Source organism: Capra hircus (assembly GCF_001704415.2).
Source record: "Capra hircus breed San Clemente chromosome X unlocalized genomic scaffold, ASM170441v1, whole genome shotgun sequence".
NCBI classification, from domain to species: Eukaryota; Metazoa; Chordata; class Mammalia; order Artiodactyla; family Bovidae; genus Capra; species Capra hircus.
In genome coordinates, this window is record NW_017189517.1 from 10461050 (window position 1) to 10488204 (window position 27155).

Here is a 27155-nt window from a genome sequence, read left to right on the forward strand (position 1 = left end):
CTTATACAGTCATCCAGAGATCTATGGTGTTTTATTATATTTTTCTAAAATTTGTTTTTAATTGAAGGATAATTGCTTTAGAGATTAATATCTTTGTACTTCAGTTCAGTTCAGTTCAGTTGCTCAGTCATGTCCAACTCTTTGTAACCCCATGAACCGCAGCACACCAGGCCCCCTTGTCCATCAGCAACTCCTGGAGTCCACCCAAACCCATGTCCATTGAGTTGCTGATGCCATCCAACTATCTCATCCTCTGTCATTCCCTTCTCCCCCTGCCCTCAATCTTTCCCAGTATCAGGGTCTTTTCAAATGATTCAGCTCTTTGCATCAGGTGGCCAAAGTACTGGAGTTTCAGCTTCAACATCAGTCCTTCCAATGAACACCCAGGACCGATCTCCTTTAGGATTGACTGGTTGGATCTCCTTGCAGTCCAAGAGACTCTCAAGAGTCTTCTCCAACTCCACAGTTCAAAAGCATCAATTCTTCAGCACTCAGCTTTCTTTATAGTCCAACTCAGACATCCATACATGACCACTGGAAAAACCATAGCCTTGACTAGATGGACCTTTGTTGGCAAAGTAATGTCTCTGCTTTTGAATATGCTGTCTAGGTTGGTCATAACTTTCCTTCCAAGGAGTAAGTGTCTTTTAATTTCATGGCTGCAATCACCATCTGCAGTGATTTGGGAGCCCAGTGAAATAAAATCAGCTACTGTTTCCACTGTTTCCCCATCTATTTGCCATGAGGTGATGGGACCGGATGCCATGATCTTCGTTTTCTGAATGTTGAGCTTTAAGTCAGCTTTTTCGCTCTCCTCTTTCACTTTCATCAAGATGCTCTTTAGTTCTTCTTCACTTTCTGCCATAAGGGTGGTGTCATCTGCACATCTGAGGTTATTGATATTTCTCCCGGCAATCTTGATTCCAGCTTGTGCTTCCTCCAGCCCAGCGTTTCTCATGATGTACTCTGCATAGAAGTTAAATAAGCAGGATGACAATATACAGCCTTGATGTTCTCCTTTTCCTATTTGGAACCAGTCTGTTGTTCCATGTCCAGTTCTAACTGTTGCTTCCTGACCTGCATACAGGTTTCTCAAGAGGCAGGTCAGGTGGTCTGGTATTCCCATCTCTTTCAGAATTTTCCACAGTTTATTGTGATCCACACAGTCAGAGGCTTTGGCATAGTCAACAAGGCAGAAATAGATGATTTTCTGGAACTCTCTTGCTTTTTCCATGATCCAGCGAATGTTGGCAATTTGATCTCTGGTTCCTCTGCCTTTTCTAAAACCAGCTTGAACATCTGGAAGTTCACGGTTCATGTACTGCTGAAGCCTGGCTTGGAGAATTTTGAGCATTACTTTACTAGCGTGTGAGATGAGTGCAATTGTGTGGTAGTTTGAGCATTCTTTGGCATTGCCTTTCTTTGGGATTGGAATGAAAACTGACCTTTTCCAGTCCTGTGGCCACTGCTGAGTTTTACAAATTTGCTGGCATATTGAGTGCAGCACTTTCACAGCATCATCTTTCAGGATTTGAAATAGCTCAACTGGAATTCCATCACCTCCACTAGCTTTGTTCATAGTGATGCTTCCTAAGGCCCACTTGAGTTCACATTCCAGGATGTCTGGCTCTAGGTGGGTGATCACACCATCGTGATTATCTGGGTTGTGAAGATAGCTTTTGTACTAAGATTTTTGTAAAGAGACATAATTAGTTTCAAAGATACCAATTGTAGCATTGAATTGTTTAGTAAGTAGATTTAATACATTAGAGTTTTTCAACATTGTATTGGAAAAGGAGGAAAACACAGATGTATATATTTTAATTTCTAGATTCTTTTTTCTACAAGAGAGAACTGTTTATTTTTGGTACCTCTGTCTTATGTATGTGAATTTCATAAATTTTTAAATTAATTCTAGTAGTTGATGGGAATATCTTGGATTACCTAAGCTTAAAATCACGTTAGTATAAAAATGTTGTCTAATAGTTTTCTTTTCTTATTGCTCAAAACTCCAATGTTAAATTATAGTTTTGATAGTTATCACTATAAACTTCCTGATATTAATTGAAGTGATTTTTAAGTTTTGTTATTTAAAGTGATACTTTCTTTGAATACAGTAAATAATATTTGTCATATTATAATAGGATTATTTTTGCTTATTTCTTTTTTTACAAAGTTTATGGGAGGACTGCATCTATTAACATGCTACTGCTGCTAAGTTGCTTCAGTTGTGTCTGACTCTGTGCAACCCCATAGATGGCAGCCCACCAGGCTCCCCCGTCCCTGGGATTCTCCAGGCAAGAACACTGGAGTGGATGGCCATTTCCTTCTCCAATGCATCAAAGTGAAAAGTGAAAGTGAAGTCGCTCAGTTGTGTCCAACTGACTCTTTGCAACCCCATGGACTGTAGCCTACCAGGCTTCTCTGTTCATGGGATTTTCCAGGTGAGAGTACTGGAGTGGGGTGCCATTGCCTTCTCTGCTATTAACATGAATATTATTATTTTCCTGGGTGGTTAATTTTTTTTTTACCTTTTCCTCCTGTTTTATCTGTCCTGCTGGGAATTTATGAGGTTCTTTGCTTTTTTGATAACATTTGTACTTCAGTAATTCGTCAAGAATATATCTAATGTTATGATTTTCTCATTATTTATCTTTTCATTGCTGATCACTTTAATCTAGAGACTCTTTTTAAGCAAGTGAGATTTTCTTTGTTTACTTATTGTCTCTTATATGCTTCCATAGATTTGCAAATTGTATGCTTCTATAGCAGAAGCATGACTTGAATATAGTGGAATAGACTGTTAAAAAGCAGTACAGTAAATAAACTACAGGGGCTTGATGATTTAAAAATAAAAGATTGCTAGGGAAAATAGCCATAACCTCAGATATGCAGATGACAGCACCCTTATGGCAGAAAGCAAACAAGATTAAAGAACCTCTTGATGAAGGTGAAAGAAGAAAGTGGAAAGCTGGCTTAAAACTCAACATTCAGGAAATTAAGATCATGGTATCTGGTCCCATCACTTCATGGCAAATAGGTGGGGAAACAATGGAAACAGTGACAGACTTTATTTTCCTGTGCTCCAAAATCACTGCAGATGGTGACTGCAGCCAGAAAATTAAAAGTTGCTTGCTCCTTGGAAGAAAAGTTATGACCAACCTCAACAGCATATTGAAAAGCAGAATCATTACTTTCCCGACAGAGGTCTGTAGAGTCAAAGCTATGGTTTTTCCAGTAGTCATGTATGGATGTGAGAGTTGGGTCATAAAGAAAGCTGAACACTGAAGAATTGATGCTTTTGAAGTGTGGTGTTGGAGAAGACTCTTGAGAGTCCCGTGGACTGCAAGGGGATCCAACCAATCCATCCTAAAGGAAATCAGTCCTGAATATTCATTGGAAGGACTGATGCTGAAGTTGAAACTCCAGTACTTTGGCCACCTGATGTGAAGAACTGACTCATTGGAAAAGACCCTGATGCTGGGAAAGTTTGAAGGCAGGAGGAGAAGGGGACGACAGAGGATGTGGTGGTTGAATGACATCACTGGCTCAATGGACATGAGTTTGAGCAAGCTCTGGAAGATGGTGAAGGACAGGGAAGCCTGGTGTGCTACAGTCCATGGGGTCGCAAAGAGTCAGACATGACTGAGGGACAACAAAATAGGAGCTGTGTGTGAAGTGGGATGCATAGGATACCTGGAAAGATAGATTTTACCTTCCGCTGCCTTGTGAAGACAATAGCTTCCCAATTAGCTACTCATCCTTTCAGTGAGTTCATTAATGTAGTTTGTGCTTTCTTTGGATACACAGTTAGTGCTATTACCCATGTTAATGTGGCGAATGGAGACTGGCTAATTTTAAACAAAGCACAATCTAAAACATGTTTCTAGTATACGTTGGAACCGTCAGATGTACAAAGACAAAAATAGTCAATATTCCCGTTTATGCCTGGCAACCCTCACCTCGAGTCAACTGAAAGACTGAAAAATGTTGTGGAAGAGGTTTCATGAATAATCCAGAAGGTGGATAACACACATGTAGCTAAGCATGCAGGGGCTGGAAATAGCACTCAGTCCCTGGGCAACACTCGCTCTCAGCTTCCTCTCCTGACCCTTCTTCCTTCGCCTGTTCCTTCCATGTTGGTATTCCCTAGGGCTGGCTTCTCATCTGTTTGACCTGCACATCCCACACACACTTGCTGGGATGCAGGGGGAGACAGGCAAGGCTAAGGCTTGGTACTTTTATTGTGCAACTCTGTTCTGAGGGGGCAGGGTGCAAAGCCCCGCACCAGGGAAGGTGATGAGAAACTGCATCATGACAGGCTTCCACAGGGTGTGAGGTGGCAAGTAGTAGATGGCCTCAGAGTGCCTCCTCACAGGACTGCCTTGTCTTCTCGAATTCGTCGGGGGTCACATGGCATTCCACCAAAATTCATATCAGCCATGGTTCAGGCCTTTGTCTGTTTGGACTCTGGATCCCTGCCGCATTGGCCCGGGAATCACTGCAGAGCCGGCCCGCTACAGGGAGTCTCAGAGCATTTAAATATTAGACAAACGCAGTCAACTGTAAGGGAAACAAATATGAGCCTCTGTTTATGTTTGAAGCTCTATCTTCCTAATGCCAAAACAGCCTGTTTCAAAGGTTTTATTCCTCTATTTAAATCCCTGTCCAAGGCAGTAGATTTAGTTGTCCACATTTCTTAATAACCAGTGAAGTGAAGTGAAAGTCGCTCAGTCGTGTCCGACTCTTTGCGACCTCATGGACTATGCAGTCCATGGAATTCTCCAGGCCAGAATACTGGAGTGGGTAGCCTTTCCCTTCTCCAGGAAATCTTCCCAACCCATGGATCGAACCCGGGTCTCCCGCATTGCAGGCGGATTCTTTACCGACTGGACCACAGGGGAAGCCCTATAATAACCAGTAGACACCTTTTTTTTTGGTCTCAATAAGCAAAGTATAATCACAGATTGGAGACTGTCCCACAGATTTCTTCTTAAATGAGAGGCCTCCCTCCATCCCTCCCTTCAGGGTGGGATTTTTTTCAGGGTGATATTTTTTCCATCGATATAACGCTGGCCCCTGTGCTAGGTGAGCCACATATAGACCAGAAGGGAGTGTCCTGTTCATCACAGGACAGGACAGGGGAAGTGGAGGATTTCTCAAGATGCTTGACACTCTGGGCTTTGAAACAGCTTTGGAAAGTATCTTACAAGACCCCTAAAATGTGTGCCAGTATAATGCTCCTCGTTTAGGAGAAATACACTGTGAGAAAGAGAGAAATCATGAAAGTTTTGCAAATGTAAATGTAATTGGATTTTTTAAACCCCATGTCTATACTCACATCACGTTTGACCACTTTGACTGAACTGATTGCTTTATTATACTCAGGCTAAATTGACTGGTTGTTAACTGGTCGATCTAGTCAAAATGTCAAACTAGTAACGAGTGTGCAAGCAGCTCCCCTGTCAGAAAAGCACTGAAGGCTGCAGCTGATTGCCTATGCCCTTCCTTCAAGGTGACCTAGACAAAAAGAGACCAGAACTAATGGGCAGTATTGTAAGGGAGACAAATTGGCAGCTGATCATCTGAGCAGAAATGCTTGATGCGAACTTTTATTCCCATGAACGAGATACTTTCATTGCCAAGTTGATTTTTGGCACTTGTGCTATTTTTAATAACCAGTGGGTGTTGTATTGAAGCCATTGGCATGCTGTTTAGTTTAGCAGATTGGAGAACTCCTAGAAATGTTTAACTTGGAAGAATTCACAAACATTTTGCAAACAATGGTATTTTGATGCCCGCACATCTGTGGCTCATTTAAACAGTGCCTTAGTGTACCAGCACTCACAATCATTGATCAGGAACTCTCCCCTGTTTCCTAATGGGATGCCTTTGGCTTGCTTCCCCACTCTAGGAATCCCAGCCATCATGGTGGCAATCATACTCACTGTGAAAAAGGATCTGTATGGGACTCTGAGCTCAACAACTCCATTGTAAGTACCAGCATCTCTGCTTCTCCAATGGTGGTGGTCTCGACCATCAGGGTATGGTGAGGTGTTCCTGGCCTGGGCCTTGGTCTTGAAACACTGGCTTCAGGGAGAAAATTAGCCTCAGCCTTTTTACTCTAACAAAGTAATGGGCGCACTGATATAATGGTTAGGTGGGTATCTGAGGCGTCTGGACTCCATACGACCTTGGTCAACTTACTTTACCTCTTTTTTCCATTTCCTCCTCTGGCAAATGGGCATAATAATGTTTATGCTCAGTGCTGGGTGCAGATTAAAATGATGCCATGTATATAAAGTGCTCAGCATGTGGCCTGTTCCATGGTAAGTAATATGCATCTGGCTGCGATTATTAATTAGTTTATCTATTTTATAAATTTTTTGGCTGGTAAAGAGCTCTCAAATTTATGAAATGGGAGTATGATAATGATGTAGATACAATGCAAAGAAACAGTAAAAGAAATCGACATAATAGACATCAGCAGCTGTCATGATTAGAAAGCTCTCAGAACTTAGGAGTTGGAGGAGCCACTATAAAGAAATACTAAAGTGGGTTGGAAACCTTTTCTGTATTTCAGCCACAAAGGTCTCCTAAAGAAGACTCCACCACTTTCCTTCGTAAATTGGCTTGGCCTTATTGTCCTGTTGTTGTATTTTCTCTTTTTTCTTTTTGATATACAAGCCCAGCTGTTTGGTTCTCTCACCCACAAGTACCAGAGAATAGCCATTCAAATCACTCTGCCTTTCCAGAACCTTCTTTCACAGGCCTGTAGATAGTTACCATGCAGTCCTTCAGGCTGTACAACGTCACTTTATACTTTGAATCACTTTTTACTTATCCATTCTTCATTATCTTCATTCTCTTTATTGTAGGCTCTCAAGTTCTTTTTCACTATAGATTTCCTCTCCCGCTGGACTGCAATCAAATGCACGAGGTCTTGCCCCCCAGACCTCTCTGTCTTTCATATTGAGATGACAGTTTCCAGAGGGTCAATATTGTATTACCACTGCCAGCAGATGCCTTCTAATTATAATTCCTTGTTATCCTTTCTTTCTCTCCCCTTTCTCTTCCCTTTCTTCTCATCTCCTCCTCCATCCTCCCTCCTTGCTTGTTTTGTGACTTAAAGGGTCCCCGTTGTCTAATGCTGATTCTTCTTCAAAGATCAAAAGCAAAACCGGAACAAAATCCACTCCACTCTCCCTGAAAAGAACCCTTTCATATGTGAATTGGTGAGGAAAAGGCAGAGTACTCTAAGAGCTTTTTAAAAAATAATTGTATTTTGAAGAAATAGTATACGGTATAGCAACGGTATAAAATTCAAATGTACAAAAGGGTAGAGGATGAAAAGTAAAGTCCACTCTCAAAGCCCAGCTCCCCAGTTTCATCCCTCTATGCAACTCATTACCAACAATCAAATTTGTGTAGATATTCTCCTGCACACTTTATCACCCAAATAGTAGATATACACTGCTTTGTACTTAACATGTCATGGAGATGATTCTCTATGTGAACATGTAGTGCTACCTTTTTTAAAGAGTTTTCTATAGCCTTCCCTGGTGGCTCAGATGGTAAAGCATCTGCCTACAGTGCGGGAGACCTGGGTTCAATCCCTGGGTCAGGAAGATCTGGAGAAGGAAATGGCAACCCACTCCAGTATTCTTGCCTGGAAAATCCCATGCATGGAGGAACCTGGTAGGCTACAGTCCACAGGGTCGCAAAGAGCCGGACATGACTGAGCGACTTCACTTCACTTTATAGCCTTTTTCAAGGTTGAAGATGATATTTGGGGAACCTTAAGTTCTGGGTTGTTGTTTTTTTTACCACAAGGTCGAACATCTTTATTATTATAAGCTACAGACATTTTGCAATAAATGCCCAATTCATTGCACTTCAGATTGGCAAATAAGCACATACAGGAATGCAGTAACAATATTTATTAAATCTAAATCTATTTTAAAAATCTATTTTATCCAGTCTAGTTGATTTATAGTGTTGTGTTGGTTTCTGGTATACAGCAAAGTGATTCAGTTACACATATATGTAACAGTTTGCATTTGCTAATCCCAAATTCCCAATCCAACCCTTTCCCATCCCCATCCCCACTGGTAACCACAAGCCTGGGGAACCCTAAGTATTAGCTTCTACTGGGAGAATTAAATGCATCCCTCACCCTGAATCCCATCTCACCCACACAAACACACAAAAGGCACTTGTATATGAAAGTAACCATACCAACATGAACAATATGACCACAGGGGATTTTCCTGGTTCTGGAAAAGAAGTCTCAGCTAAGTTGACACACAGTTATACTAGTAAAGCTTGTCTATGTTCAAAAATCAGAGATATCAGGATTGGGAACTCATGTATACCTGTGGCGGATTCATGTTGATGTATGGCAAAATCAATACAGTATTGTAAAGTAAAATTTTTAAAAAATCAGGGATAATGTCTGTAGTAACTGGCATATTATGAGATGAAGTATCTGTTCATATAAATTACTACATATTTCTTCTTTAATAGAAACTGTAGAGCCATTAACCAATCCAGTGGCCAGAGTTGCCTTTTGAAATTTGAATCTCTAGCTGTGGTGGGAGGTCAAAAATAAACATCATATTTGAAAGCAATACATTTAGAGCTGTCCTGTTTTTGTTGCATATTCATTACCTCTGATGATCTCTTTACTGTTTGATATAACATTCTGAAAAGCCAGTCATTACCTATGTCCTTTCGCTGTGATATTTATCATGCAAAGCAGAATCTATCCTGCAAATAAAAACTCAGGTGTAAGCCACATTGGGGGAAAATATATAATTTCATTTTCTGCTGTTGAGGAAGAAAATAGCCTCCTAGGGAACTGGACTGAGAAGTTTCTGCATGCCTAAGGCAGAACTGTCCTCTAGGATTTCTAAATTGAGGCTGGGAAAAACCCTGGACTGAGGCTCAGGAGACTGGAGTTCTGGTCTCAGCTCTGCCCCCAGTGAGCATGAGTGAACTCTTTCGGGTTGGTTTACAGGTGTTCTCATGTGAAATGAAACTGACTCAGTGATCTTCAGAGGCTCATAAAAAAATAGCAGTTTAAAAACAAACAGAGTCACAGATGTAGAAAACAAACTTATGGTTACCAGGAGGGAAGGAGGGGGAGGGATAAATTGTGTGTATTGAAAATACACACACTACTATGTATAAAATCAATAACTAATAAGAACCTACTGTATAGCACCGGGAACTCTACTCAATACACTGTAATGGCCTATATGGGAAAAGAATCTTAAAAAGAGTGAATATATGTGTATATATAACTGATTCACTTTGATGTATAGCAGAAACTAATGCAACATTGAAAATCAGCTATACTCCAATAAAATAAGTAACAGTTTATGTTTCTCTACCTCTCAATGGGCTTCTCTCCTTGGTCTCTTCCAGCTGTTGGATTAAAGCTGATCCTATCTTCTATATCTCAGTGGTGGCTGATTTTTGCCTCATATTTTTCATGAATCTCTTCATGTTCTGCACTGTTCTTGCTCAACTGAACTCCATGAAATCCCAAAGCCAGAAGACTTGATGGAAGATGATTCTACAAGACCTCAAAGGCACAACTGGCCTGACCTTACGTGGTCTCACCTGGGAGTTGGCCTTTTTAGCCTGGGGACCTGTGAGGATCCTTTTCTTATATCTTTTCGCCATTTTTAACATTTTGCAAAGTAACTGTTGTTTCTCTGTACCTTGTGTGGCTCAAGCTAGACCTCCATCAAAGCTCTTACTGCTTTAGAAAATCTTACCTTTAGTCTTCAGTATTTTTTCAAAGGAGGAAAAAATAATCCAAGAGGCCTCTGCTGTCAATGACTGACAGGAAGCCATTAGAAACATTGGCTAGATGTTAGGGCTTCATTAAATGAGCCCTCTCTCTCTTACTCAGGGATGTAGACAGAAACCCAGATAGCTAACTCAGCTCCAGCTAGCTGGCCATGTCTCTATGGAACAATAATTGGCAATACTTCCTACAGTATTCGTTGCATCAATACATCATGCTCCTAAGTGTACAGATTCAAATCCTGTTGAACATAGAAATTACTGAGCAGTGGAAACACTCAACTGTTGACCCTATAGACTCTGGCTGCATCAGGTATCCTCATATTGTGGGAAGGAACCTGGTTAGGAAGTTCTAGAGCCATAGGGGATTGAAGGTGGAGAGCAAAGAGCAGTGGGTCCTGGCAAGAAGCCAAGGTTCTGATCTTGGTTTTGCTACAAACCAGTCTTGAAAAAGTTACCACAGCTGGTTGAATTAACTGATCCTAAGTTAATGACTTTATAGCCCTTACTCTCTACTTTCTAGTGAAAGGAGCAAATGATTGCTGAAGTTATTAAATGGAAGACCAAGGATGCCATGAAAAGTAAAAGCTAGGGCTCTAGTTAACACACCTCCGAGTCATTGCTGCTGTTTGTTTTAATCTGATGTTGCCTAGATAAAATTTTTGGCAAGAAGAGGCACACAGAATAATCCTGGATGTCTCAAACTCTACCCCACACTATTATCCTCAAGATTGGCTCAGTTCATTTGGGCTACTAGGGCAGGCTGTGAATCGACCTGGGAAGTCCACTGAGTTAGGGTCTCCTTTATTGCTCTTAGGGGCTTCCCTGGTGGCTCAGACAGTAAAGCTTCTGCCTGCAATGTGGGAGACCTGGGTTCGATTCCTGGGTCGGGAAGATCCCCTGGAGAAAGAAATGGCAATCCACTCCAGCACTCTTGCCTGGAAAATCCCATGGATGGAGGAGCCTGATAGGCTACAGGATGGAAGAGCCTGATAGGCTACAGTCCATGGGGTCGCAAAGAGTCGGACACGACTGAGCGACTTCACTTTCACTTTATTGCTCTTAACCCTTCTACTAGAGTAAAGGCAGCTGGTGATCCCATAGGGTGCTCAGCAAGAAAGAGTACTATGGTCAAAGAACTTTGGGGAATGCAGAAAAGTACCTCCCTCACTCTTGAAATGGCGCAATGTACCTTGGCATCTACAAGCTCTGAGAAATGCTGCTGAGGAAAAAACGTTAAAACTTTGTTTCAAATTTGGCGTTTTAAAAACCTCAGAATCCTTTATCCTTGTGGTTGTTAACCCCTGAGGAAACATGGGAAATGTGAATTTCTCTGCAGTTACTTTAGGCCAGTCATTTACAAGGTGCTTCAGGGGGTGGGGGAACAATTCAGAATAAGGTATACTCTTTTACTGCAAGTCCTGTGATTCAAGAAACCATCTCATTTTAGAGCAATGAGGTGTATCAACTTAAACTTTTTGGGACTTCCCTGGCAGTCCAGTGGTTAAGACTTCACCTTTAATGCAGGATGTGCTGCTTCCATCCTTCATCAGGGAGTTAAGATCCCACATACCTCATGGTCAAAAAACCCCAAAAAGCAATACTGAAGCAATGTTGAAGCAATAGTGCAACAAATTCAATAAAGACTTTAAAAATGGTCTACATCAAAAAAAAATCTTTAAGAAAAAAAGAAAGAAACTTTCTGTTCCACTGGATTCCACCAACCAGCCAATTCCTTTTAAAAAAGTTTTTACTTTCTGGCCACACCGAGTGGCATGCAGGATCTTAGTTACCTGACCAGGAATCGAACCCATGCACCCTGCATTGAAGTGTGGAGTCTTAACCACTGGACTACCAGGGATGTCCCTTATATAGCCAATTCTGATTGGAATATAAAGAGACACAAAATGTGTTGTTTTTGTCCGCATGCCATCTTTATTTCTTCTGGCAGTGGGGACAGAGTTTTTTAAAGTGCTGCACACCACCGTCACATGGCTTCCTTTGAGGCCGCCAGCACCTAGTCATATCCGAGGGAGGCCCTGGCGATGGTTCTTCATTTTACTTCCTGACTTTACCTGGCCTCCACTGAGATACCCCAGTCTCAGCAGCATGATGCTTTGAGAACGAAAGTGCCTTGCTCTAGACTGTGTACGGAGGTGGATTCAGAACCAAACGCCTGTGTGGATTGCTTCCTAAGCAGTTAACTCCAGGCTTCTCTCAGGCACACGAGCTCTGAGGAGAAACACACTCAACCTTATGGAAACAGGGATTAAAGCGAAAGCTGACGAAAGAATCAGAAAGCAAAGAAGTTTGGAGCTAAAAGCAGGGGAGGGGTGTTTGCAAAACATCACGTGCTCCATTCTCACACTGGAAGGAGAGAGTCGTCTCTAAATGGGAAGCCTGGATGGGTACATGCAGAATCCAGGGAGATATCTCCTGAGGACAAAAACCAAAGCCCCACAGATCCAGCATCGACAGAGCCAGGCTGTCTCTGTCTGTCGGATAAGGCTTTATGTCAATCACCAAGCCTTCCTAGTTCCTAGTCCCACCTGCAAGATAGAATGTGCCATCTTGCAGAGAGGGGGTTTTCGGATCTCAGAGTTTCAAACTCAAGTTCCATAGACATACACACGCACGTACACGTCCCAAACATTCAAAACAAGAATGCAATGAAACACATGAACAAATTAGCCATTTAAAAGACAGATGGCAAGTTTGCAAGTTTGGCTGAAGGGGGTTGCCCTGTGGTCAGGTGTGAAAAAATGATGTTCTTGATGAGCTATTTCTGAAGGAGGGATGCACAAATAAAAATACAGGTGGCAAAAACCTGCCATCTTCCCTCATGGCTATGTGCTAGTGAGTAAGCAGATCAATCTGTTATTGGAAAGAAAAAGGGAGGCTGTCAGGCAGAGAGGGAGAGCTGGCACGCAGCTCATTGCAATTCACAGAATAACCTTTAATTCTGAGAACTAGCTAAACTCCGTGTAAGAAATCAGAGCAGTAAGAGGGGCTGCTTTATCACTGTGGCCTCCTTATTCCTGCTGAAGCTGAAGGAGTTTTAATTGCCCTGAGACCGAGACTGGGGTGTGCTCTCATCAAGTTGCTGGACTACCTTCTAGGTGGTCGCTGCTTAGCCAAAGAGCGAGTGCTGCTGGCTTCCTCATCACAGTGGTTCGGTTACAAATGGAGATAAACCCCTCAGGGGAGGTAGTGAGATTTCTCATTCTGTTTAGCCTCCAGATTGCTGCCTCCCACATGAAATCAGAGAGTCTCAGGGCTGGGGCTTGGGAAGCCAGATCTTCCCATCAAGTAACAGTAAGCCTCCACCTGAAGCTTCCTAGAGACAGAAAGCTCCCCACTCCATGAAGCAGAGCATTTAATGTCCCTTTTTTCTTTCTTTCTTTTTTATTTTTATTTATTTATGGCTGCACTGGGTCTTCATTGCTGTGCAAGCTGTCTGTAGTTGTGGTGACTGGGAGCTACTCTCTCTGGTTGCGGTATACAGGCTTCTCATTGAGGTGACTTCTCTTGTTGCTTCCCTGGTGGCTCAGCGGAAAAGAATCTGTGTGCAGTACAGGAGATCAGGGATTGATCAGGTTTGATCCCTGGGTCAGAAAGATGCCCTGGAGAAGAGAATGGCACCCCCCTCCAGTATTCTTGCCTGGAGAATCCCATGGACAGAGGAGCCTGGCGGGATACAGTCCATGGGGTCGTGAATGAGTAGGACATGACTTAGCAACTAAACAACAACTCTTGTTGCAGAGATTGGGCTTTAGGTGCACGGGCTTTATTTAGTTGTGGCACATGACAAGCTTAGTTGCTCCTTGGCATGTGGAATGTTTCCAGATCAGGGGCTGAACCAGTGTCCCCGGCATTGCAAGGTGGATTCGTAACCACTGGACCACCAGGGAAGCCTTTATGGTTTTTATTTTTATTTATTTAAAAATTTTTAAGTTGCATATATTTATTTATTTACTTAATTTTGGGCCATGTGGCATGTGGGGACTTAATTCCCCAACCAGAGGTTGAACCCATGGCCTTTGCATTGGAGGCACAGAGTCTTAACCACTGGACCACAAGGGAAGTCCCTTCTCTCTTTTTTTAAAATTGACGTAATGTTGCTGTACAATGTTATTTAAGTTACGGGTGTACAATATAGTGATTCACAGGTTTTAAAGCTTATACTCCATTTTACCCATTATATATTGTAATATGATTACCATTGTAGCTTCTAATCAGCTCTGAGGGTGGGGGCAGGGTGGGTAGGGAGAGAAAGACAAGGAGCCAGAGAGAGAGAGATTGTACAATGTCTTTTATAATGTAGTCTTGCAAATGATGTGCCATCACTTCTGCCATATTTTATTCTGTTGGTACAATATGGGAGGAGACTATATAAGGATATGAATGCCAGGGTCTGGGCTACATTGAAAGCCATCTCAGAGGCTGCTTCTCATTGCACATCTGACCTCTCAAGCTCTAAAACTATGGTTGATGTGAAATCTTGATACACTTTCTTATTATCACTGTCATTGGGAGGGAGCTAGAAAGGTGACCTCAGAAAACTAGTAATAGCCTTGGGTTTCCTTAGGAGTATTGATGGTGGCAAGAGTAGGCTTGAGTCTAGGCACTGGTGACCGGGAGTGAAAGAAGCTGAAAGAGACTGACCTTCTTCTCCTGACTTCGGGTTCCTCATTTTTGTGTTCCACTGTGCAGTGAAGGAGCATGCGTGGAAGCAGTGGCAGCTGCTTTTCTGTTATGGGTGGTGGCGACTGGATAACACTTCTGGTAAGATGCCGTTTGGGGTAAAGTTTTGACTTTTGCAGCTTTTCCAAATTGATGAGGTTAACTGGCCTCCTGACTTGAGTTCATACAGTGTTAGCATCAAACAGAGGCTGTTTCCTTGCCAGGAAAATGATTTGTACTTTTGTGTGGAGATGAATGAAGTCAGGTGAAGGATGTGATTTGGGCCATATTTTAACTTAGTGAGGCTTCACTTTTGGCCTAAATTCCTTGGACTGCTTGTCCTTGCTGTCACTTGAGTCTCAATTCAATTAAAAGAACATTGATTGAGTGCCTGCTGTGTTCCAGGCACTGGGTCCCAGGGGCTTTCTGGCCCGTAGCCAGATGTGGGAAACAAGGAGTGATGGTAGAGGAGGAGAGAACATGTCAGCTTCCCTAAGATGGCTGGTGGGCTGCCCAGATGCACCAAAGGTCCTTCCTGCACAGTGAGAGATGTAGTGGACTCTGGTGTTGCCACTGAAAAGAGCTCCAGTCCAGGCGAACCAGTTTTTTACACATCCAAAGGCTCTTCCATCCCATTTAGGTAGCTTCTCTCAGTCTCCATGCAAAGCTCAGGTTATTGCCTTTAGGGAAGGTGGAGCTTGAACTAGAAGATTCTATAAGCAGCACAGAGATCCTGTTCCTTTTTGCTGGGCATGTCAGTAACCTGCTGGTCCCTGTACTGGGCTCTAGGGAGAGAGGCATCCTTGGTAAGTGAATTGGCTCTGCCTGTACCACACATTATGGTTCAGGCTTACTTTTCACTCTTTGAGGTACCCAGAGTGAACAGTCTGTACACTGAGCTTTATATTTTTAAGAGGATTCTTGAGGTGTAATCTACCCATTTGAAGACCACAATTTGATGAGTTTTCCATTTTTAACTGTTTGGGGTGTCGTTTCAGATGGCAGCACCTGGTGTGGGCCCAGTGTCAGGCAGAAACAGGAGAGACTGAGGGAAACCTTTGTGCACAACTTGTTGACATCATCAGTCAAGCCAACTACAGCTAGTTCCATTGTGAAATCTTTAGGCTCTGCCCAAGGCACTCCTAGAGAAACAAGCTCCCCAAATGGTGAGAGAAAAGGCTGTGCTATCTACACTCACATTCCAGAGACACTGAATTAGCGTGAGGCCACAGATGCGGTCTTGGGAAATGATTCTTCCTCAAGACGACACGCGCAGGTCCATGTGTACACCCAGGCTCACTCTGGGCTGAGAAACTGCATAGAAGCACATGCTGAACGTTCATGTGGACCTCAGCTTTGTCTAACTCAATGAAACTACAAGGAGAGAAGACTGGAGGTAAACAAATTATTCATGGGCAGTTGCAAATGATCGTCACACACTGTTAAAATCCAAGGGCACCTTATACACTGCTCAGTGCAAGCCCCTATTTTACAGATGAGGGACCTTAAGCAGGAAAAGGAGTATGCTTTATGGACAGCCACTCAGCCCACCAGCAGCAGAACTGGGGCCAGAACTCAGGTCTTCTGGCTCCCAGGCTAGTTGCTCATCGCACACCCTTGAGAATACAGGGTGTGCTGCACGTCACTCTTAGATGCTCACCTTCTTCCATAGGAAGCCAAGTTTCTAGGTACAGTGACTGGTGTTGAGTTGGAGTTGGGTGTTAGGAGGGAAAGTGTAGCGAAAGGATTGATCTGAAAGCCTAAGGTAAAGAGAAAGGCAAACTAGAGCAAGAACTTAAGAGCTTCAAGGTGGTGATGTAATGACTTCATGTTCTGTGCTTCCGGCTGTATCGTACTGCAGCCTGTTTTCCTTTCTTAAAGACCAAAGTAGAGTCCAGCCAACACACAGAACACCTCTGGTGGCCTGGCTGTAGTCATTCTCCCACCATCTCAGTGCTGGTGGTGGGACAGCCTCATCCATTGTAGTTTTCATTCTATTGGCTCCTTCAGTAGTCCTGTTTCCAAGAGCTGCAGCCAATCTGGAAGCAGCATGATGGGTTAAAAAAATAAAATAAAAGCACCAAATTTGGAGTCAGAAGGCTTTGGCTTAAGCCACTAACTCTGTGACCTTGGGCACATCACTTCCCTACTCAGAGTGACATTTCCTTACCTTCAACATGGTGGAGGGTGGAGTGGGGGCCAAGATGGACCATCTCCAAAGTGCCTATCAGCTTCAGGACCGTGTGAAGCAACATCATTTTCCAGTTTAGGCTCATTGACTAGTGTGGGGGTCTCTGTCTCCATTTCTGCCTGGTGGTGCGTATGAAGAAAATCTTTCCTTGGCCACAAGCATCCATCAAACTCTGGCCAGCTAACCTGAAGATATGTTGGTGCTCATATGGAGGCACTGATGAAGCATGGCATATGGGGGGCCAAATTGTGGGAGTTTCTTGGATGGTAATAGCTGTGACTGATTGGGGAATATTTTTCTAAGAGGGTGAATTACTCCTGGCTCCCCTGCTGCCTCTGAGGGATATTGTTTCATTAGCAAATATGCAACACAAATGGAAATGTTTTTCTTTGAAAGAGCAGTAGTAAATACCACATCCTGGATTGAAATGTTTAACAACAAGCTATAGACCTGGAGAGCCCAGGTGCCTGCAGCCAGCACCGAGATGCTCATTATTTGTGACAGTAACTCAGCCAGTGGGGCAGGATGTCCAGCCTCTTGGGCCACAGGTTCTAAAACTGCAATCTGGATGCTGCCATCAGACGAATGGCAGCCAGAAACTTGATTCCATTAGCACTGAGTGGAAACTTGCACCCTCTGTACCACTAGGCACTCTCAGACTTGAGAAACAGCTAAACCTTCAGAGCAAGAATATCAGTTTCATAGGGGATACAGATAGGTGTGCTATTATTTTATGTTGTCTCTTCCTGAAGGCCTCCAGTCTTTGCCCATGACTAGCCTCCCCTTGGTTAGGGTTACTGTGAATAACACAGCTTGTAAGTCATAATGCAGGCTGAACGGATGCACTTGTAATTGCCTAACAATGCTGTCAGAATGAATTAATTCACCCCAGATTTAGATTAAACTATCTGAGGAAAGCACCACAACTTTTACTTCCTTTCTAATTCTTCTATTCATTCCTTCAATTGATAAACATCTCTTTTGATGCTACTATATGTGCAAAGCCTGTAATGCCACAGCTGAAAATGCTCTTTTTTTTTTTCCCAATGCAGACTACTTTGATGAAGATCCCAACTGTTTCTCTTCCTTGAGTTGTGAAGCTGTGTCTAATAGTGTGAGAAGAATATGACCTGAGAAAATCAAAATGAATTCCATTCACAAACAAAGATTTTATAAATAAATCCCGGCAGAAATCCCACTTTCCCCCACCCCCAGATTGTGGAAAATGTTGAATTTGTAAAACCATCTGTTCCAACTTCGTATTCTAAATATTATTTTGGAAGGGGCAGAATGAGATAGCATTTAGTGAATATTAAAGCTAGAATAATTCTCCTATTCATTATAATAGTTGTTTCCTCTCTTTTGGTAGAGAAGACATGAGCCTATATTAGGGGAGAACTGTCTACAGAGTTGGAGATTTTGTTTCAAAAACTCTCATGTCCACATCCTGAAAGGAAAAAAGGATCATGGTCAGAGTCCTCACTGCACTGGGGGTCAAGCAATTTCAGGAGGCCCAAGTTTCCAGGTGCCCAGTTGGTCTGACACGCATGCAGGAAGGAGAGAAGAAAAGTCACAAGGTCCTACCTTTTGAGGAAAAAAAAAATGCTATCCTGTTGGCTTGTCATGACAAAGCATCTGAAATCCCCATTATTCAAGTTACTCTTTTGATTGAAGCCCTTTGTTAAAATGTCAACATGTTTTGTGAAAACGGTGGCTCATCAATCCAGACACCCATCAGTTCCTTAGGGGGGATGAACTCAACCAAGACAGCCCCTGAGGCAGAGCAGGCAGGGATCTGAGCAAGGGAACAGGACAGGAGCTGTCTGAAGCCAGTGGTTCTCCCTTGGGAGGAAAGGATAGGTCAGGCTAAGCAGGACAGTAGAGGGATGGAGGTGAGAAGACTCACTGAAATGGAGCGACCCTGAGGATGAATTTTGCCTACCTTGCTATCTGTGGCTAAGCACAACGGGTGGCCTTCTTGATCTCATCTCAAATGCTGTCACCAAGGCTTCCCAGCCAAGGCAGGTTGCTCACATTTGCCCTTAGGTATAAACAAGTGAAGAGATGAACATTCTGGAAGGATACACAAGCAGCAAGTATGAGTGATAGTCTTCAGGAAGGGGAACTGGGTATCTGGGAACCAAGGAGGAAGGGAGATTTTCTTTTCACCCTATATCTCTTTGTGTCTTTTGAATCTTGTGCTGAGTGTACTATTTCTTCAAGAAATAAATAAATGAAAATAAATAAAGGTAATTGGACTCTTCCAATGAGGAACAAAGAGGTAAATTCTTGGGTTTCAATATCATAAACCGAGTTCCCCATTACTCTCATAAATGTCTGTGGTGCAGTGGGCCGTGGAGAGAGCAGAGCTGAGTTCATATCGCAGCTCTTGGCAGAGATATGACAGATTCCTAGACGTGAGGCTTGGGGTAGTAATATTACATTCATCTTAGAGTTGAAGTGAGGCTTAAATGAGATGAGGGCTATACATTTTCTAGCACAGAGAAACATGATACAACTTAACCACTTTCTCTTCATATTGGTAACTCAGCTCTCACTCCCTCATGGTCCAACCCACCAGGTCTACTCCCATTAAAGCTATTGTATTAACCCCTCTAAGCAAGATTTAACACTGACTACTAAACAGACTGGAACATTGGTGCTAGTCACTGGTATAAAGCTCTTAGATCCCTGTGTGCTTCCTCTACTGTCTCACATAACAAAAAATTGTAGGTAGGCACTTAGGCCCCTGAATATCTGACTGAGTCAACCCTGTTGTCTATGAAATGTTGTCCTCATGAAATCTCACCTCCATTGTTCCCCATAGGGCTTTATGTGTACTTTTTTTTTTTTTTTTTTTGGTAAGGGAAGGTGAGTGAGTGAGAGAGAAAGGACTGACATAAATGATGAACAATGTATCTTGAATGTTAGAAAATGTCTTTGATTTGGCAACATTAAGTCACTTTCATTCAAAAATAGATTTAGGGACAAGACTTGGGTGTAATTAGCAAACCTATGCATATTTATGGACTTCTCCAGTGGCTCAGCAGTAAAGAATCCACCTGCAATGCAGGAAACATGAGTTCAATTCCTGGGTTGGGAAGATCCCCCGGAGAAAGAAATGGCAACCCACTCCAGCATTCTTGCCTAGGAAATCCCATGGACAGAGGAGCTTGGCAGGCTACAGTCCATGGGTTGCAAAAGAGCTGGACATGACTTAGTGACTAAACAGAAACAACAAAATGGATTCTGGAAGTGCTTTGATTTGGGGGGACCATTTGGGACCTTGGAAAATGCCCCGATTGTATTTATTTTCAGGGAGTAATAGGATGCTGATTGTTCTGAATGTGCAGCTTGTCTCTAATGATCTGACATGCTGTCAAGAATAGAAACACCAGTTTATAGAAAAGTTCATGATTCGTTTCATGACTACTCCTGCTAATTAGTAAAACATGAGTTTATGGCAAATTAGACAACACTGAAAGACTGTAGGGACAACACTGATTAAATATCCTTCAGGTATCCTTTGGTTTACTCTTCCTAGACCCACAAAATGGCAGACACTTGCTTGAAAAAGGACTTGAGTAATTATGGGACAGAGACTCTAGAACCTTTAGGCTGTTTTCAATCAACAGTCAACCTCCAAGCATTCGTTGAGCTCTGCCAAGAAGAGAAAGATTCAGACATGTAGTACTTAGGCCACTACCTCCTGCAGCTTACTGTTTACCTGGGGAGACAAGATACACACATTGGAAGAGTGAATGATTAAAGCAAGGATGTGGTGAAAGAGAAGTGCATCCCCTGCAGGAAATGATGTGCTGTTTAGTCAGGCTGAGAGTGGGGTATTCTAGGTTTGGGGGTGCAGTTTGGGTAAGGCAAAACTCTGTTTCTCAATACCACAGGTAAGTGCTCTTCATTAAATATTGGTTTAAATTGAACATCAAAAAAGGAAAGAAATAATAAATGTTGTGGCTGCTGCTGCTGCTGCTAAGTCGCTTCAGTCGTGTCCGACTCTGTGTGACCCCACAGACGGCAGCTCACCAGGTTCCCCCGTCCCTGGGATTCTCCAGGCAAGAACACTGGAGTGGGTTGCCATTGCCTTCTCCAATGCATGAAAGTGAAAAGTGAAAGTCAAGTTGCTCAGTCGTGTCCGACTCTTCGCGACCCCATGGACTGCAGCCCACCAGGCTCCTCCGTCCATGGGATTTTCCAGGCAAGAGTACTGGAGTGGGGTGCCATTGCTTTCTCCAAAATGTTGTGGAGAATGTAGCAAAAAAGGAATCCTGTACACTGTTGCTGGGAATGTAAATTGGTGCAGCCACTGATGGAAAACAGAATGGAGGTTTCTCATAAAACTAAATATAGAGCTACCATATAATCCAGCAATCCCCCTTCTGGACATATACCCAGAGAAAACCATAATCTGAAAAATACATGCACCTCAATGTTCACAGCAGCACTGTTTACAATAGCCAAGACATGGAAGCAACCTAAATGTCCATCAACAGAAGAATGGATAAAGAAGGTGAGGTACATCTATACAAGGGAATATTACTCAGCCATAAAAAGGAACAAAATAACACCACTTGTAGCAACATGGATGAACCTAGAGATTCTGATACTGAGTGAAATATGTCAAAGACAAATATCATATGATATCACTCATACATGGAACTAATTTTTAAAATATGATGTAAATGAACTTATTTATAAAACAGAAACAGACTCACAGACATAGATTTATAGAAACAGGGAAGGCATATGACATTCAGGGCCCTGTGTTGCAGGACTCTGGTGTGAATATTGAAAAAAGATGCAAAAGAAATCAATAATAAGTGGTAACTTCAAATATTGAAAAAATTCATGTCATCTACATGCATAAGAAAACTACAGATGTTTCCTTAACGTATGCAGTCCTATGCAAATGATTATGCAAATTAAATAAAAAATTAGGACTGGCAAATTCCCAAGTTTTCGACATTTACTTCTGTGAACCTAGTATTCATCATAGAAACATGGTTGATGGCTTTTGCTCACACCCCCTATCACTTAGATGGGGGGGGGAGGCGAGCCTGAAGGATGTGCTACATTAACAGGGGGAAGGCACTCAGATCAGGGGACGTGCTAGATAGATGGTTAGATAGATAGATAGATAGTTTTCACCTTCAAAATGTTAACCAGCTCATCCATCATGCTTAGTTGGTTTTGGACAGCAGTGGGACTAGAAATGGAAATTAATCTGAGTTGCAGTGAATTTTGATGAAGGCCTAGTTCATGCGAGAAAGATTAAAAAAACAACCCTCAGCCCACCAATTCCCAGAAGAATGGAAAACTTTAGAGCAATTATAGGGGAAGAATAAGAACCTAGTGTAGAGGCTCCATCAAATCCTCAGACACTGGCCCTTTCAGGAGTAGAGACAGAGGGGTATACTTAATAGTGGATCAGACGTCCCCCGTTGGTGGACCTAAGAAATCAGGTTGTGAAGGCTGTCAGTGAGCTGGATTGGCTTCTAGCTGCCTTCCACCCGGGAAATATTCCTCTAGGTCTTCTCCCCCTCTTGTCTTAACCCTCACAATGGTCAGGTAATATACCTACTCCTCCTACACCTTGACTTTTTCTTTGATATTGCAGTTGTTTTACATTTAGTAATATATCAGTATATAAAGAGCTATTTCTTTTAAGACTGCATGGCATTCCATTGTATGGCTACACCATAACTCTTTAAGCAGGTTTCTTAATGACAGTTTCCAAACTGTTTCTATTTCAAAAAAATGTTGCAATAAATAGTCTTGCACAAGTAAAAAAAAATTGGAGGGTGCACTTGAGGATGGGGGACTGTTTTTCCTAGTATTAGAGCTAGGGGCCACACAGCTAGTGACAACTAGAAAAGAATCCCTCTCTGCTCTGCCTCCTTGTGACTGAGTCCAGAAATGTGAGAAAATAAAGGTTTCACGGAGGTCTGACATTCTTTTAAGCTGTTTATCTGACCAAGCACTGCATGTTGGTCATTATAGGTGCTTCCTCTGGACCCAGTCCCATGCTAAAACACCAATGAAAGTGAAAGTGAAGTCGCTCAGTCGTGTCCGACTCTTTGCAACACTGCGGACTGTAGCCCACCAGGCTTCTCCGTCCATGGGATTCTTGGAGGCAGCAATGTATGTCAAAGTGCTACCCATAACAAACTCGGACTATCCTGGGTGTAATAAAACATCCACACCAGAAACAAATTATCCTCAGTAACATGTGTTCACTCTTCCAGCTGTGTGGTAGAGATCCTCAAGCATAATATATAGAAGTCATTTAACTACAAATCTAATTCCTCAAATATTTATTTTTAAATTAATTCATTTATTTTAATTGGAGGCTAATTACTTTACTTGGAATCCCTTACAAGAAATGGAACAGCCAACATAGTCAACAAAAGAGTCCGAAATGCAGTACTTGGATGCAATCTCAAAAACGACAGAATGATCTCTGTTTATTTCCAAGGCAAACCATTCAATATCACGGTAATCCAAGCCTATGCCCCAAGAAGTAACACTGAAGAAGTTGAAGTTTAACGGTTCTATGAAGACCTACAAGACCTTTTAGATTTAACACACACAAAAACATGTCCTTTTCATTATAGGGGACTGGAATGCAAAAGTAGGAAGTCAAGAAACACCTGGGGTAACAGGCAAATTTGGCCTTGGAGTACAGAATGAAGCAGGGCAAAGGCTAATAGAGTTTTGCCAAGAGAACACACTGGTCATAGCAAACACCCTCTTCCAACAACACAAGAGAAGACTCTACACATGGACATCACCAGATGGTCAACACTGAAATCAGATTGATTATATTCTCTGCAGCCAAAGATGGATAAGCTCTATACAGTCAGCAAAAACAAGACTGGGAGCTGACTGTGGCTCAGATCATGAACTCCTTATTGGCAAATTCAGACTTAAATTGAAGAAAGTAGGGAAAACCACGAGACCATTCAGGTATGACCTAAATCAAATCCCTTATGACTATACAGTGGAAGTGGCAAATAGATTCAAGGGGCTAGATATGATAGACAGAGTGCCTGATGAACTATGGATGGAGGTTTGTGACATTGTACAGGAGGTAGGGATGAAGACCATCCCCAAGAAAAAGAAATGCAAAAAGGCAAAATGGCTGTCTGAGGAGGCCTTACAAACAGCTGTGAAAAGAAGAGAAGTGAAAAGCAAAGGAGAAAAGGAAAGATATAAGCATCTGAATGCAGAGTTCCGAAGAATAGCAAGGAGAGATAAGAAAACCTTCCTCAGCGATCAATGCAAAGAAATAGAGGAAAACAACAGAATGGGAAAGACTAGAGATCTCTTCAAGAAATTTAGAGATACCAAGGGAACATTTCATGCAAAGATGGGCTCGATAGAGGACAGAAATTGTATGGACCTAGCAGAAGCAGAAGATATTAAGAAGAGGTGGCAAGAATACACAGAAGAACTGTACAAAAAAGATCTTCATGACCAAAATAATCACGATGGTGTGAACACTCACCTAGAGCCAGACATCTTGGAATGTGAAGTCAAGCGGGCCTTAGGAAGCATCACTACAAACAAAGCTAGTGGAGGTGATGGAATTCCAGTTGAGCTGTTTCAAATCCTGAAAGATAATGCTGTGAAAGTGCTGCACTCAATATGCCAGCAAATTTGGAAAACTCAGCAGTGCCCACAGGACTGGAAAAGGTCAGTTTTCATTCCAATCCCAAATAAAGGCAATGCCAAAGAATGCTCAAACTACTGCACAATTGCACTCATCTCACATGCTAGTAAAGTAATGCTCAAAATTCTCCAAGCCAGGCTTCAGCAGTACGTGAACCATGAACTTCCAGACGTTCAAGCTGGTTTTAGAAAAGGCACAGGAACCAGAGATCAAATTGCCAACATCCGCTGGATCATGGAAAAAGCAAGAGAGTTCCAGAAAAACATCTATTTCTGCTTCATTGACTATGCCAAAGCCTTTGACTGTGTGGATCACAATAAACTGTGGAAAATTCTGAATGAGATGGGAATACTAGACCACCTGACCTGCCTCCTGAGAAATCTGTATGCAGGCCAGGAAGCAACCATTAGAACTGGACATGGAACAACAGACTGGTTCCAAAGAGGAAAAGGAGTACATCAAGGCTGTATATTGTCACCCTGCTTATTTAACTTCTTTGCAGAGTACATCATGAGAAACGCTGGTCTGGAAGAAGCACAAGCTGGAATCAAGATTTCCAGGAGAAATATCAATAACCTCAGATATGCAGATGACACCACCCTTATGGCAGAAAGTGAGGAAGAACTAAAGAACTTCTTGATGACAGCGAAAGAGGAGAGTGAAAAAACTAGCCTAAAGCTCAACATTCAGAAAACGAAGATCATGGCATCTGGTCCCATCACTTCATGGGAAATAGATCAGGAAACAGTGGAAATGGTGTCAGACTTTATTTTGGGGGGGCTCCAAAATCACTGCAAATGGTGATTGCAGCCATGAAATTAAAAGACACTTACTCCTTGGAAGAAAAGTTATGACCAATCTAGATAGCATATTCAAAAGCAGAGCCATCACTTTGCCAACAAAGGTCCGTCTAGTCAAGGCTATGGTTTTTCCTGTGGTCATGTATGGATGTGAGAGTTGGACTGTGAAGAAAGCTGAGTGCCAAAGAATTGATGCTTTTGAACTGTGGTGTTGGAGAAGACTCTTGAGAGTCCCTTGGACTGCAAGGAGATCCAACCAGTCCATTCTAAAGATCAGTCCTGAATGTTCTTTGGAAGGACTGATGATAAAGCTGAAACTCCAGTACTTTGGCCACCTGATGTGAAGAGTTGACTCATTGGAAAAGACTCTGATGCTGGGAGGGATTGGGGGCAGGAGGAGAAGGGGAAGACCGAGGATGAGATGGCTGGATGGCATCACCGACTTGATGGACGTGAGTTTGAGTGAACTCCGGGAGTTGGTGATGGACAGGGAGGCCTGGCGTGCTGCGATCCATGGGGTCGCAAAGAGTTGGACACGACTCAGTGACTGAACTGAACTGAATTACCTTACAATATTTATTGAGAGTCCATTAATTTTGAGGTGCTGAATGAGAGAGACACTATTCTTACAACTGACTGGGGAGAAAGAAAACCAAATACTCAGTAACAATATTGTGTATGATACTCTCATACACTTCGTGGAGGTCTCAATTTATATGACTGGTGGGAGGACAAACAGATACAGCCTTTTTAGAAAACTGTTTTGTAATTTCTAATAAAAAATTAAACAACCCTATGACCCTGCAATTCTACTGCTAGGTATGTGCTTTAGAAAAATACAAACAAATGACCACAAAAAGACTTGAAGACAAATGCTCATATCCACTTGGTATTCATAACAGCAAAAACATGGAAAGCACCCAGATGCTTATCAGCACCCGGAGTAAACAAATTGTGGGAAACCCAAACATAGTCCTACTACATGATGGTGAAAAAAGAACGACCTATGGGTACACAGAACAACGTGGGTAAATGTCAACACTATGTTGAGTCAAATAAGCCAGACATAAAACATTATATACAGTATGATTTCATGTATGTGAACAGGCAAAAATAATTGATGAGTATAGAAGTCAGATAAAGGTTATCTCTGAGGGAGGGGATAAACTGGGTAGGTGCAAGAGGAGAACTTCTAGGGTGCTGAAACTGGTATATATCTTGATAGAGATGTTGGTTACACAGGAATTTACATATATAAAAATTTATGCAGCTGCACACTTAAAATAGAGCATTTTATCCACTTTAGTGTATGCGTGCTGTCTCTCAGTTGAAAAGTAGAAGGGAAAAAGCTTTTTGGAGGATATCTTAGCAGTGTCTATCCAAATATAAATGTACATGTAATTATCCCAAGAAACCCCATTTCCAGCATTTTATCCTAGCACAGAAATACAAAGATTTAAGGGCAAGGGTCTTTACTGCAACCCTGGAACAGTGAAAACTGGATATAAACTAAAGCCCAACAATATTATAATGGTTAAATAAATGTGGGCTATATATAATGTGAGATAATATGCAGCTAATAGAAAGAATGTTGCATCAATATGATTAATAATGTAAAGATATCTGTAATATATCTTATGCTAAAAAGCAAATTGCAAAATAGTACATATAGTTTGATAAAATATGTGTAAAAATAAAACTGTGTGTGTATTCATTTCCATATATATGTAGCTCAAAATGTCTGTAAGGATATACTTGTTTAGTCAGTAAGTCGTGTCCAACTCTTTTATGACCCCATAGACTATAGCCCACCAGGCTCCTCTGTCCATGGAATTCTCCAGGCAAGAATACTGGAGTGGGTTGCCATGCCCTCCTCCAGTGGATCTTCCCAACCCAAGGATCAAACCCCCACCTCCTGCATAGGCAGGTGGATTCTTTACCCCTGGGCCATCTGGATATACCCTCCTGTCAATAGTGG

General features: G+C 42.3%; 1 protein-coding gene across 1 annotated transcript in view; it reads left to right on the plus strand.

Moving 5' to 3' along the window:
* The window catches only part of ADGRG4 (adhesion G protein-coupled receptor G4), a 98165-nt gene extending 82447 nt beyond the window's left edge, over window positions 1-15718 (plus strand). Inside the window, 4 exon segments of the mRNA XM_018044067.1 lie at window positions 5915-5993; window positions 9430-9707; window positions 14476-14601; window positions 15498-15718. Coding sequence (XP_017899556.1) covers window positions 5915-5993; window positions 9430-9707; window positions 14476-14601; window positions 15498-15718 — 704 coding nt within the window.
* The last annotated feature ends 11437 nt before the right edge of the window (window positions 15719-27155 follow it).